Source organism: Lithobates pipiens, unplaced genomic scaffold (genome assembly GCF_037356315.1).
Source record: "Lithobates pipiens isolate NorthernLeopardFrog02 unplaced genomic scaffold, aLitPip1_a1.2 Scaffold_23, whole genome shotgun sequence".
Lineage (NCBI taxonomy): Eukaryota > Metazoa > Chordata > Amphibia > Anura > Ranidae > Lithobates > Lithobates pipiens.
In genome coordinates this window covers 330,953,566-330,968,249 of record NW_027507785.1, presented here as the reverse complement: position 1 = coordinate 330,968,249, position 14,684 = coordinate 330,953,566, and the positions used below count along the sequence as shown (strand labels likewise).

Here is a 14,684-nt window from a genome sequence, read left to right as displayed (position 1 = left end):
TTTTGGTCTGATGAGAACCTCCAAGGTCAAAGATAGTTGACTTCCTTCAATATGTGGTGGGTTGTGAGGCATAGTGTGTGCAAAGATGATGAAAGTCATTGGGTGCCAGACACTTCTTGGATGTAAAAAGAGGTTTTATTTCTTTTGACAGGCCTTTTTATATATTTTGAGCGAAAGAGGGTCAGGGCCAGGACACCCTGATAGTTGCAAACTCAATTGGCAGACTCTGAGACTTCAATAGGAGGACAGCCGTATAGTGAAAGGCCCCAGCAAGCAGCGGCGTTGCTAGGCGGGTGCGGGCCGCACCCGGGTGACACCCGTCAGAGGGGTGACACCAGTGGGTAACACCACCCTTAAAAATGCCCGCTGCACTGGCCCAGCGCCGCGGCTGTGTCCCTCAGCGTGGAGCGGAAGAAAGCCGCCTCCTCCTCCACTCGGTTTACATCCACAGAGGAGGAGAAGCCGAGCTTGAGGGACACACACCGCTGAGCCGAGTGTCTGCTGTTCTGAGGAATCAGAATGTAAGGGGGGGGGGGGGGGGGGTGTCTGTACTGCTGGGGGTGTGTGCACTGGTGGGGGGGGGTCTGCATTGGTGGGGTGTCTGCACAGGGGTGTCTAATGAGGGGGTGTCTGCACTGGGGGGAAGGGGGTGTCTGCACTGGGGGGAAGGGGGTGTCTGCACTGGGGGGGTGTCTGCACTGGGGGGGGTCTGCACTTGGTGGGTGTCTGCACGGAAGGGGGTGTCTGCACTGGGGGAGTGTCTTTACTGCTGGAGGGGTCTGCACTGGGGGGTCTGCTCTGGGGGGTTGTCTGTACTGCTGGGGGGGGATCTGCACTGGGATGTCTGCACTGGGGGGGGTCTGCATGGAGGGGGGTGTCTGCACTGTCGGGGGGTCTGCACTGAGGGGGGAGGTTTATACTGAGGGAGGGGGGTCTATATTGATGTAGAATGGTCTGTATTGAGGGAGGGGGATCTATACTGCGGGAGGAGTGTCTGTAGTTAGTGGGGGGGGGGTCTGTACTGAGGGGGGGACTATAGTTGGTGGGGGGTGACACCATTTTTTTCGCACCGGGTGACGCCAACCCTAGTGATGCCACTTCTGCATGTGCAGGAATGCTGTCTCCTATGGTAACAGTCCTTTAACAGTTCCTAACTCAAATGTAAGAGTTCTTTCAGCTCCACTACAACTGATCCTTGTAGTTCTTCAATACTGAGCTCCCGGTCTCTCACCGGACCCTCTGATTCACTGACACTGAATCCCTTGAGCTCCTCAAGACTTCCGCGGTGGTGTCTCCCTCAAGTGTCACCCAAGCTTCCCTGCTGGGTCCCTAGCTTGGCACTTTGGATACCTTCAAGCTTCACCCCCTGCTGACCGGCTCGGTCCCTAGCTTGACACACAAGGCTGCTCTGCAAGCGTCCGGTTGGGTCCCTGACTTGATCACCGCCTGAAGTTTCCAGATTCTCCACTGTCCCCTTTCAGTGGGAATATGATTCCTGTACTTTCTTCATTTACTTGCTGTGGCCCCTGGTAAAGGTGGTTGGGCCCCTTCGTGGCGACAGCTTCCCTTCTACCTCCAACCACTGACAGGTACTCCGGCCGGCAGAACCTTCACTTTTGGTTGGACAGCAAGCCGCAGTCCCAACCATGCACTGCCCTCTTACTTCTGGATAGGCCACCAGACAGCCTGGCAGCCAGATGCCCCCCTGGGATAGGCCCAATCTCCGGCCTAGCAGCCCGGGGCATACAACACATGTCCACCCAGACGGCAGTGCAGGTGGCACAGAACACAGATCACCTGACCTCACCCAAATATATAGGCTCTCCCAGCAGGCCAAGAGATTTAAGATAACCCCTGCCCATTGGCTGGGATACCCCATATATCCATAACCTGACCTTCGATTACCCTACTCATATATAGTACCACCAAATACCTGGCCACCTAGTGGTAGAAAAGAAAAGTGCAACAAGGCCAGGCTTAGGGAGAAATCAATAGATTCCTATCAATCGACAACTACTCTCGGCAAGTAAATTTGTGAGGAGCTCCCTGACTAAACTCCAGGGCGCGACACTTTGTTGCAATCTTTGATGAATCTTTCTCTTTGGTCCACTCCCAGGGAGATTAGCTACAGTTCCCGGGGCTGTAAACCTCTCGACAACGTTGCACACAGTGGCCGTAGGAACATCAAGATCTCTGGAGATGGACTTGTAACCTTGAGATTGTCCATGCTTTTCCTCAGGCAAGTCTTTGTTGCTCTTTCTCTTCTCCATGCTCCGCGTGGCATAGAGAGACACACAACTGAAAGGTTGAGCCAACTTCTCAACATTTTAACTGGATGCCGGTGTGATTTTCATTATTATCAGCACCTGTTGATTGATACAGGTGAGTTTAATTACAAATTACAGGAGCATCGCAAATTGGAATGCAATTATTTCTTACAATTCCGAGAGGGACGCCAATAATTTGTCCATTTTAGGAGTTTTGCGTGGAATGTGTCAGATTTGACCGCTGTTTTGTGTCATACCGATACAAACACAAGAAACAAACGCGACAATTGCTGAAACATTTGTAACTGCAACAATTTTCTGGGCAATGTGGCACATTATCTGATAGAAATGCAGGGGTGGGGGTATGACCGGCCATCATTGTACATGCCAATCAGTAAGTATATCTTAACCACTTGACTTGAGATTTACCCCCCTTCATGACCAGAAAATGTTTTGCTTTTTGGCACTGTGTTACCTTCACTGACAATTGCGCGGTCATGCAACGCTGCCCACAAACAAAATTTATATCATTTTTTAAATAGAGCTGTCTTTTGGTGGCGGTCAGCGACTTATAACGGGACTGCGATATTGCAGCGGACAATCTAACTCTAAGGCTGCTTTCACACTGAGGTGCCTTGCAAGCGCTAAAGTGCTAAAAATAGCGCCTGCAAAGCGCCCTGAAACAGCCGCTGCTGTGCCTCCAGTGTGAAAGCCCTGACGGTTTTCACACTGGAGCGGTGCGCTTGCACGGCAGTCAAAAAAGTCCTGCAAGCCGCATCTTTGGAGCGCTGTAGGAGCGGTGTATTTACTGCTCCTAAAGCGCCCCTTCCCATTGAAAACAATGGGGCAGCGCTGCAAACCCGCCTGCAAAGCGCCGCTGCCGAATAAAAAAAACTGCCCCACTAGCGGCTGAATAGCGCTGCTAAAACGACGGTAAAGAGCTGCTAAATATAGTGCCGCTTTGCCGCCAGCGCCCGCAACACACCAGTGTGAAAGTAGCCTTACTGACACTTTGTGAGAACCAGTGACTCTAATACAGTGATCAGTGCTAAAAATATGCACTGTCACTGTACTAATGACACTGGCTGGGAAAGGGGTTAAACATCTAAGGCAGGGGTCGGCAACCTTTTTCCTCTTAAGGGCCGGATTCAATGTAAGTGAATGTATGGAGGGCCGCATTTACCTGCTAATAAAATGAAGATAATAATCTGGACCCCTTTACATTACACAGACCCCCTGCATATTACCCAGCCCCGCCCCTGCGTATTACACAGCCCCCCCTGCATATTACACAGCCCCCCCTGAATATTACACAGCCCCCCCTGCATATTACACAGCCCCTCTGCATATTACACAGCCCCCCCTGCATATTACACAGCCCCTCTGCATATTACACAGCCCCCTCTGAATATTACACAGCCCCCCCCTGAATATTACACAGCCCCCCCCTGAATATTACACAGCGCCCCCTGAATATTACACAGCGCCCCCTGCATATTACACAGCCCCCCCTGCATATTACACAGCCCCCCCCTGCATATTACACAGCCCCCCTGCATATTACACAGCCCCCCCTGCATATTACACAGCCCCTCTGCATATTACACAGCCCCCCCTGCATATTACACAGCCCCCCCTATATTACACAGCCCCTCTGCATATTACACAGCCCCCTCTGCATATTACACAGCCCCCTCTGAATATTACACAGCCCCCCCCTGAATATTACACAGCCCCCCCTGAATATTACACAGCGCCCCCCGCATATTACACAGCGCCCCCCGCATATTACACAGCCCCCCTGCATATTACACAGCCCCCCTGCATATTATGCATTGGTTTCATGGGCATGTCCTGTGCCTCTCCTCGCCGATCAGATGGTGCCGCCGGACATCCATTGGCCGGCACCCGACAGGTTGGCTTGTGCTGTGACTAATCAGTTTGACAGTTTAGTTGAGGATGCAAGTAGATGTGACAGTTGGCAATCCCGGCATTCCAGGAATGTAATGGTTAAATTGATGGGTTTAGTTCCGCTTTATGGTTGACTGCTCCTCAGGGGCTCTGGGCTTCAGCAAAATGGCCGCCTCTAGCAAGAAGAAACAGGAGCAATGCTGGAGGCAATTTACAGCCCACACTAAATTTGGTAGCAGAATTATTAATGTGCAATGGATGTTTCTTGTTATAGAACATTATTTTTTATCAAATTGTTATGGGTAGAGTTCTGCTTTATGATGAAATTTTTTTGTTTTGTTTTTCCTGCCCAGGAATTGCATTGGACAGAACTTTGCCATGAATGAGATGAAAGTAGCTGTGGCGCTGACCTTGAAGCGATTTGAACTGTCGCCCGATCTCTCCCAACCGCCCCTGAAACTGCCGCAGCTGGTCCTGCGCTCCAAGAACGGCATTCATGTGTTCCTGCAGAGAGCCGAGTGACGGGGGATAGAACGGTCAGGTCCACACCGAAGATTTCCTTTCAGCTTATTTCCCTGTAATGACACCCCAGCAAAGTACAATAAAGAAATCCCGTTTGTTGGCTCTTCCCTGCGTCTGACCTTTCAGCCTTGCTGTCATAGTTGCCCCTCTTTTCAGGGCTGCAATAAAAATGCTGTAACCTACCTGCAGTGCGCAATAAGGTAAGTTTCCGCCAGAGGCGTGTAGCGCTCCAGCTCCTCATTCCGGCATCCTGGTTTTGGCTGTGGCATTCTCCCTATCTGTCTGTCCACATGCATGGTGATTGATGTGGCCGGTCTATAGGTGGAGACCAAACCTGAGATAAGCCAGCCAAGCCTGCAGTCTCATGCTGGTGATCAGAGTGTGTAAAAGGTAGCTGCCCCTTTGTCTGCCCTGCTCTGCTATATTGGATTTCCCTGTGTATGACCTCAGATCGGATGACGACTATTCTCTGAACTCTGCCTGCCTTTTGATTACGGGTTTTGACCCTGAATATTCTGAACCTGGCCTGCCTTGTACCTGGACTGTCATTGAACCACTTTGCCTGTCTGACAACCGCAAGTACCCGTCGTGGTAGCCAGGCACTGTAGACTTGGGTAGCCTGTGGGCAACCGAGTACAGGTAGTCCTGCTTGCCTTATGGGAAAGGGGGCTGCTATAGGTGAAGAACACAGAAGCCAGCTGTAGTGCCCGACTACCCGCGTTAGGGATAGGCGTGAAAGTTTCCTGTACAGACCCCGTCCACTTTATTATCTAGAACAGACTTTCTCAACCTTTTCAGTACAGAGGAAACCCTTGAAATACCTTTCTGGTCTCGGGAAACCCCCTGCTAAAATTCCTATATCTACATCTCATGATACATTAAAGGGGTTGTAAAGGTTCATTTTTTATTTTCTACATAGGTTCCTTTAAGCTAGTGCATTGTTGGTTCACTTACCTTTTCCTTCGTTTTCCCTTCTAAATGTTTTTTTTTTTCTTTGTCTGAATATCTCACTTCCTGTTTCTCCTCAGTAAACTTCTCACCATCATCCGAGCGGTGGTTAGTCAGCCAGAACAGCTTACTGAGGAGGAACAGGAAGTGAGAAATTCAGACAAAGAAAAAAAACATTTAGAAGGGAAATCGAAGGAAAAGATAAGTGAACCAACAATGCACTAGCTTAAAGGAACCTATTTAGAAAATAAAAAACGAACCTTTACAACCCCTTTAATGTGATGATCAGTGCGAAGAATTCTTCTTACACTTGTGGTCGCTGGGAAGAATTACCCCCTTCTGGATAGCTAAGAGATCAATGGTGTCAGTAGGAACTTATTTGAGAGGCAGAAGTTGTTCATTGCTCAAGGAACCCGCAGCAACCTCTGGAGGAACCCTGGGGTACCATGGAACGCTGGTTGAGAAACCCTCATCTATAATAACCTAACAAAGCATGCAGATGGAGTGGACATCTTCCCCATTCTAATTGCCTGGCGCTCCTCATGACAAAATACTCTGACGTCAGCTCTGCCCTCTGCCCCCATTTAGGGCCACCTACAGTGCCTTGAAAAAGTATTCACACCCCCTTGAAATGTTCCACATTTTGTCATGTTACAACCAAAAACGTAAATGTATTTTATTGGGATTTTATGTGATGGACCAACACAAAGCGGCACATAATTGTGAAGTGGAAGGAAAATTTACAAATATATGAAAACTGTGGGGGAGGGGCATTTGTATGGCGCCCCCCGGAGTCATTACTTTGTAGAACCCCATTTCTCTACAAGTTTTTTTGGGGGTGTCTCTACCAGCTTTGCACATCTAGAGAGGACATTTCTGACCATTCTTCTTCTTTGTAAAATATCTCAAGCTCTGTCAGATTGGATGGAGAGCGTCTGTGATCAGCAATTTTCAAGTCTTGCCACAGATTCTCAATGGGATTTAGGTCTGGACTGTGACTGGGCCATTCTAACACATGAATATGCTTTGATGTAAACCATTCCATTGTAGCTCTGGCTGGATGTTTCGGGTCGTTGTCCTGCTGGAAGGTCAACCTCCGCCCCGGTCTCAAGTCTTTTGGAGACTCTAACAGGTTTTCTTCCAAGATTGTTCTGTATTTGGCTCCATCCATCTTCCCATCAACTCTGACCAGCTTCCCTGTCCCTGCTGAAGAAAACCATCCCCACCACATGATGCTGCCACCACCATGTTTCACGGTGGGGATGCACCACCATGTTTCACAGTGGGGATAGTGTGTTCAGGGTGATGTGCAGTGTTAGTTTTCTGCCACACATAGCATTTTGTTTTTGTTGAATTTTGGTCTCATCTGACCAGATCACCTTCTTCCACATGTTTTCTGTGGATCTCTGCAGCTCCTCCAGAGTTACCATGGACCTCTTGGCTCTTCTCTGATGAATGCTCTCCTTGCCCGGCCCGGTCAGTTTAGGTGGACGGCCATGTCTTGGTAGGTCTGCAGTTGTGCCCATACTCTTTCCATTTTCCGATGATGGATTGAACAGAGCTCCGTGAGATGGTCAAAGCTTGGGAGATTTTTTTTATAACCTAACCCTGCTTTATACTTCTCCACAACTTTATCCCTGACCTGTCTGGTGTGTTCCTTGGCCTTCATGATGCTGTTTGTTCTCTAAGGTTCTCTATCAAACCTCTGAAGGCTTCACAGAACAGATGTATTTATACTGAGATTAAATGACACACAGGTGGACTCTATTTATTAATTAGGTGACTTGTGAAGGCAATTGGTTCCACTAGATTTTAGTTGGGGGTATCAGAGTAAAGGGGGCTAAATACAAATGCCCCTCCCCCCACTCTTTTCACATATTTATCATTTTCCTTCCACTTCACAATTATGAGCCACTTTGTGTTGGTCTATCACATAAAATCCCAATAAAATACATTTACGTTTTTGGTTGTAACATGACAAAGTGTGGGGAATTTCAAGGGGTATGAATACTTTTCAAGGCAGTGTATGTGTGATGGACTTCATACAAACATAAACCACAATTGTGTTTTTTTTTTTAAGTATGTGTAAATTGTATCACTGACGGAGCGCTATTAGAATGTTTTAAAGTTTAAGCTATGGCCGCTCTACATTATATACTTCTCCCCGAAGTCTTCATTGTCTCAATAGTTGCTGGTTGCTATGCGGTCCCTGAATATGGTCACAGAGTTCTTGACAAGCATATAAGTACAAAGAAGCCTGGGTTTTGTTTAGCCACACCCCTCAGGCCCCTTCCACTGTTAAAAGTTTGGCCACACCCACATTTTTCCATGGCGCATTATGCGTTGGGAGGTATGTGATTGGATTCAGTGACCCCCCTCCCCCCCTCCGCTATCAGGAAGGAGGGATACATGGTCACATGACTTGTAAAAATTATCATTTCTGAAGCTAAAGCAAAAGTCATTACGGTGACGGCACAGTTATAACTATAATATAAAGTGTCTATAAGATTGTATGTTCACAAGGAGGACTCTATTATGATAAAGAATGTCTTCTTACATGCATGTGTGTAGACACGGTTCCTGTAAGCCCTGCTCATGGCTGTTTAGCGGGTGCGCCAGGCAGGCTATTTAAGCTACACTAGTGCCTTGTGTCAGAGCCGATTGGTCTATTATATTCCTAAAGTATCTCTGTATCCGATTCTGTTCCTGTATTGCTCACCCGTTGAACTCTGCCTTCACTGACCCCTGCCCCCCCCCCCCCCCCCCCCGGTCTGTGCTTCTGCCTTATCCTTCCTCTCATCTGCCTTCTTATTACTGACCCCGGCCTGACTCCTGACTACTCTTCTGCCTGATCCTTCCTCTCATCTGCCTTCTTATTACTTACCCTGGCCTGACTCCTCTTCTGCCTTATCCTTCCTTTCATCTGCTTTGTTGTTACTTATCCCGGCCTGACTCCTCTTCTGCCTTATCCTTCCTCTCATCTACTTTGTTGTTACCCCACCCTGACTCCCGACTCCTTTCCTGCCTTATCCTTCCTCTCATCTGCCTTCTTATTACTTACCCCGGCCTGACTAGTCTTCTTCCTTATCCTGCCTTCTCCTTCCTCTCATCTGCCTTCTTATCACTGACCCCAGCCTTACTCCTGACTACTCTTCTGCCTTATCCTTCCTCTCATCTGCTTTGTTGTTACTTACCCCGGCCTGACTCCTGTTCTGCCTTATACTTCCTCTCTTCTGCCTTCTTATTACTTACCCCGGCCTGACTCCTGACTCCTCTTCTGCCTTATCCTTCCTCCCATCTACTTTGTTGTTACTTACCCCGCCCTGACTCCTTTTCTGCCTCATCCTTCCTCTCATCTGCCTTCTTATTACTTGCCCCGGCCTGACTAGTCTTCTGCCCTATCCTTCCTCTCATCTGCCTTCTTATTACTGACCCCGGCCTGACTCCTGACTACTCTTCTGCCTTATCCTTCCTCTCATCTGCTTTGTTGTTACTTACCCTGGCCTGACTCCTGACTCCTTTTTTTGCCTTATCCTTCCTCTCCCCTGCCTTCTTATTACTGACCCCGGCCTAACTCCTCTTCTGCCCGCTGCTCCTGCATATCCAGACACACATCAGCACCCTCCAGCAGAAGAGTCCTATCAGGCATTCATGCCGCTCTGTGCTCCGGCCTTATCTGTTACTGTAGCTGGGCTTCTACATGGTAAGATAAGCCTTCCTCTACACTCCGGGCTCCACCACCAATATTATATCAAGAATTGTAATTACATGCCCCTGTTAAACAGGGGCTGAAAAATTGGGCCTTAGGCACTGGTGCTGGTGCCACGACACTGCAACCTCTCCCATATACTCTAGTTTTGGTGCAGGAATGAGCCCTGCTGCAAAGCATTGCATCAAAAATTGGAACTAAATGCCCCTGTTAAATAGGGGCTGAAAAATTGGGCTGGTGGCATCACCCAGAACCAAAAATGTTCTTCCAACATAACAGCGGAGGAGGAAGAGGATAGACAATCAACATAACAGGACAGTCACTCAGCATCAGCATAGTCAGTCTTGAAGGGATGTGATATTTTAAAAAAAATTATTCGGTTACATCAGCTTCAGGTGCTTGGTAGCTGTGGGTGATCCCTGTCGGAGGGCGGAGAGGAGGTTGGTGCCATTGTCGCAAACCACCATTCCTGGCTTAAGCTGGCGTGGCGTCAACCACCTCTCGGCCTGCCCCTGCAGAGCTGACAAAACATCCGCCCCAGTGTGGCTCCTGTCCCCCAAACAAACCAGCGCAAGCACGGCATGGCATAGTTTTGCCTGCGTTCTTGCGTAGCCCCTGGAACGCCTACAGAGCACCGCTGGTTCTGAGGACAGAGCACTGAAAGAGGAGGAAGAAGAGGAGGGGGTGGAGGAGAGAGGTGTGTCACAACCGATAGTAGCATTTTGGAGGCGTGGTGGGGGAACAACCTCCAACACTACTGCACCTTGTCCTGCATCCTTCCCAGCTGCCAGAAGAGTGACCCAACGGGCCGTGAAAGACAGGTAATGTCCTTGTCCATGCCTGCTGGACCATGAGTCAGCGGTAATATGCACCTTACCACTGACCGCCCTGTCCAGCGAGGCAAGGGCATTGCCTTCCACATGCCGGTAGAGAGCTGGAATCACCTTCCGTGAGAAAAAGTGGCGTTTGGGGACCTGCCACTGAGGAACCGCACATTGTACAAACTCACGGAAGGGGGCCGAGTCTACCAACTGAAAAGGTAGCAGTTGAAGTGCTAGCAATTTAGCCAAGCTAGCATTCAACCGCTGGGCATGTGGATGGCTGGGAGTAAACTTCTTCTGCCGGTCCAGCAGCTGGGGCAGGGACATTTGCCTGCTATAATCGGACGTGGGTGTACTGCTAGCAGAGTGCCCGGAAGCACTTGGCTGTGACACATCTAATTCTACACCTTCATTCCTCTCAGAGCAGGTTTCAGAGAGGACTGAAGGTCTAGTGGGGTTGGAGATCCCAGCTAATGAGGAGCAAGGAGAGGTCCGCTTTGTTCTTTGGTGTGGGTCTTTGAGGTACGCTTACCAACGAGCTGCATGGCAGGTCAACATATGTCTGGTCAAGCATGTGGTGCCCAAGCGGCTGATGTTTTGGCCACGCGAGATACGCTTGAGACATATGTTGCAAATAGCAGCGGTGCGATCTGATGCACTCGTCTCAAAAAAGGCCCACACCAAAGAACATTTAGAATAACACGCAGAGGCAGCGCCCTGCACAGGCGGAGCTCTGCGGTGTGATTCAGTCGGTGTGCTGCCCCTAAGCTGGCCCCCGGAGGGCATCCTGTCTCGTTGGACATGTGCCTCCTCCTCCTCCTCCTCCTCTCTCCTACCAGGCACCCACGTGGAGTCAGTGCCCTCATCATCCCCTCCCTCTTCATCGCTGGAGAAAACCTGGCAGTATGCTGCAGCTTGTGGAACATGACTGCCAGATTGCTGTCCTTCTTGAGCATCCCCTCTCTCTGCGCTCACGCTACTGCCTTCCTCTAGCTGAGTGTCATCATCAGAGCCCACCAAACACTGGGCATCATCCTGGAGCATGTACCCAGCACTGTGCTCAAAGAGTTCAGGGGACTCCTCAGGAGGACGTGGTGGGTCTAGGGAAGGAGTCACTGATGATGACATTGAGAGGAGGGAAGACGATGCGTTGGCAGCTGCTTTGCTAGTACCCTGAGCCTGGGTGAGAGACGATGAGGAGGATGAAGAGGGCTTGGTCATCCACTCTACCAAGTCGTTGGCATGTTGCGGCTCAACATGTCCAGCTGCCGAAAAGAAGGACAAGCGTGTCCCATGGCCACGTGCTGATGATGACGATGCACCGCGTCCACGACCAGCACTGTTGTCTCTAGACACAGAGCCTGCTTGCCCTCTTTTATCGGCTCGCGCCTGTCTGCCTCTCATTGCTGGCCTTCCAGACATGGTAATGGCCTGAAGGGAGATGGGAAAACCCGCAATTGGGTAGTGTATATTGTGCTGGAGGCACACACAACATCCACTAACTCCGGCAGATGGCAGATGGCTCAATTAGAGAAGAGCTATGTAGGTGGATATAACGGTGTGTACTGTGGTCAGGGCACGCAGATAGCACGCACAATCTCCTACAACTGACTGCAAGCTCTATTAAAAAAGAGATATAGCTAGCTATATAGGTGGATATAATGGTGTATACTGCAGTCAGGGCACGCAGACAACAACCACTACAGAAGAGCAAGAACGCAAAATTGGCCGATAACGATCGGTGTGTACTGTGTTGAAGGTACACAGAACACCCACTAACTCCTACAGACGCCAACACACTACACAAGGCTGCCGTATGTTCGACTCGAATACGAAGCTCATCCCTAGCCTTCTGTCACAAGCTCTGTAAAGAGAACTTGGTTCCCTTTAAATAAACATCTTCAGACCCCAGCTAGAAACTTTCTATCCACCCGGCTGTCTCTAAGAGCATTCCAGAGCAAGGGATTCCAGAACAGACTTGTTTTTCGCACTGTCCCAGTGAGAACTGGTTGGGTTATGGCACCTAGCAGCCCTCACTCCTGTAGGCCCCGGGGGTTACACTGTCTTTGTCCCACAGCTGTAGGTAAAACCACTTTCAGGTCTTTCGCTGGGCTTTTTTCTTTCCTGGCTATACAGGCTGTCCTTCCCCAGTGAACTGCAGGGCAGTGGAGATCCCTCTTTCAGCTTTCTTCTTCCAGCCTGAAGGCAAAACCCCCTTTCTCCGGGGGGCCCCCTCCCAGGCCACACACAACAGCACTTTAACACTCCATCTTCTACCCGACTCCCTACTGGTCAAGCTCCACAATATTTATGGCCTTGTTTAGCCATCCTGCCGGGCCTCCTGCCTGGGGATTGGCCAGATTTCCATAAATATTCAGATCACCACCTTCTAGCCTCCTCCCGCTAGCTTCTAGAACAGGGGTCTAAAACTGGCGGCCCTCCAGCTGTTGCGAAACTACAAGTCCCATGAGGCATTGAAAGGCTGACAGTTACAAGCATGACTCCCACAGGCAGAGGCATGATGGGACTTGTAGTTTTGCAACAGCTGGAGGGCCGCCGGTTTGAGACCAATTTTCTAGAAACTTCTCCAAGCTTCGAGAACCAGGGGGAGGTACCAGAGGCCTGACCTGTAGAGCCCTCCAGCCTGACCTAAAGTAAGCCCTCTGACTCACACCCAGGCATCTAACAAGCCTCTGTCTACACTAGTGAACTATGTACACAAGACAAGAGGGCACCACACCCTGCATAGGGTTATATATACTTTTTAATGTATTTATTCTATCTATTTTTTCTATTGGTTGAACTAGATGGACTTGTGTCTTTTTTTAACCTATGTAACTATGTAAATGATACATTTCCCATTTTAATGTGCAGGCGTTTGTTGGGCTCACTCACGGAAGCATCAAAGCACCAGGATAAGCCTCTGCTTGGCTGAAAGGCCACCTCTGATAGGTCCAGATACAGGGAACACAGTCCAGTCTTCTGAGATTTTATTCATCGGTTTTTGCCCCAGATTATGTCATTAAGAACATTTTTTGACACATTTTTGGGACCATTGTAATTTATACAGTAATCACTGCTATATAAATGCAGTGATTACTGTGTAAATGACACTGGCAGTGAAGGGGTTAACCAGTGGGTGGCAGTGTAGGGGTTAAGTGTTCCTAGGGGTGTGTTACTAACTGTGGGGGGGTTGGGCTTTCATTTAGTGAACACTGATCTCTGCTCCAATCACATGGAGCAGAGATCAGCGTCACTAGTTGACTAGTTGGGTCCCGCGACCGGACTCACGGAGGTCCCGACCAGCGCGGGAGCGCGCCGCCGGCGGCGCGCTCCCGATGGCAGGGCGGCAAATTTAAAGGGACGTAAATGTACGCCCATTTGCCTGCCCGTGCCATTCTGTCGACGTACATCGGCGTGCGCTGGTCGGCAAGTGGTTAAGCAGCCAGATTGAAAATGTAGATGGTTATGGCCATGGGCGTCCGCAGAACTTTTTTCAGGGGGGGGGGGGGGCATAATTTTAGAGTCACCCATGCACCGCCCCTTTTCAACAATGTCATTATCACATTATCATGGTCAGAGACTGCAGACGTAGTACAGTCCCCAGGATAAGTAATGGATAATGGCCAACAGGCCCTCTAATCAGACCCAGCGAAACTACGGCAGTGATCCCTCCGGCTGGACGATCGCTCACTCTGGGTTCCCCGGGGGCGACTCGGGTCAGTAGTGTAGCATGTCTGTACCCTGGCAGTGGCTCAGTCTTTCTCTCTCTAGCGGTGCTGGGCAGTGTGGCTCTCTCTGGTGGCGTTGGGCAGCGTGGCTCTCTCTGGTGGCGCTGGAAAGCATGGCTCTCTGGTGGTGCTGGGCAGTGTAGCTCTCTCTCTGGTGGCGCAGGGCAGTGTAGCTCTCTCTCTGGTGGCGCAGGGCAGTGTAGCTCTCTCTCTGGTGGCGCAGGGCAGTGTAGCTCTCTCTCTGGTGGCGCAGGGCAGTGTAGCTCTCTCTCTGGTGGCGCAGGGCAGTGTAGCTCTCTCTCTGGTGGCGCAGGGCAGTGTAGCTCTCTTTCTGGTGGCGCAGGGCAGTGTAGCTCTCTCTCTGGTGGCGCAGGGCAGTGTAGCTCTCTCTCTGGTGGCGCTGGGCAGCGTGGCTCTCTCTCTGGCTTCCGCCCAGCACACTCCTCATTCTTTGTCCTGTATCACTCTCTCCCTCGGCTTTTTTCCAGGTGGCAGTCTCTCAATCTCTGTCTTGATCGAGCTGTAGTCTCCTCTCTGTGGAAAATGGGGCTGCCAATCTTTGGGACTACATGTCCCATGATGCTCTCCTCTCCTAGTCTCCTTTGATTGGCCCTCAGTTGTGGCCAATAGGGAAGGAACAGAGCAGAAAGGAAGCTGTGCGAGGAACCTAGTGAGAGCTGTCGTCTCTTCTCCCTGACAGGAGAAAGGGGGGAGGGGTGACTGGGGGAAACCTGATAGCCCACAGCTCACCTTTCTCCTGTCACAGCGCCGCTGA

The 14,684-nt window shown here is 50.2% G+C and overlaps 1 protein-coding gene across 1 annotated transcript in view; it reads left to right on the top strand.

Annotated features, from left to right (window-relative positions):
- Positions 1-4,807, top strand: part of LOC143926702 (cytochrome P450 4B1-like) — a 43,978-nt gene extending 39,171 nt beyond the window's left edge. The window contains exon 12 of the mRNA XM_077450713.1: positions 4,532-4,807. Within this exon, the coding sequence (XP_077306839.1) occupies positions 4,532-4,700 (169 nt within the window). The 3' untranslated portion in view covers positions 4,701-4,807. The remainder of the gene's footprint in view (positions 1-4,531) is intronic.
- Positions 4,808-14,684: the final 9,877 nt, after the last annotated feature.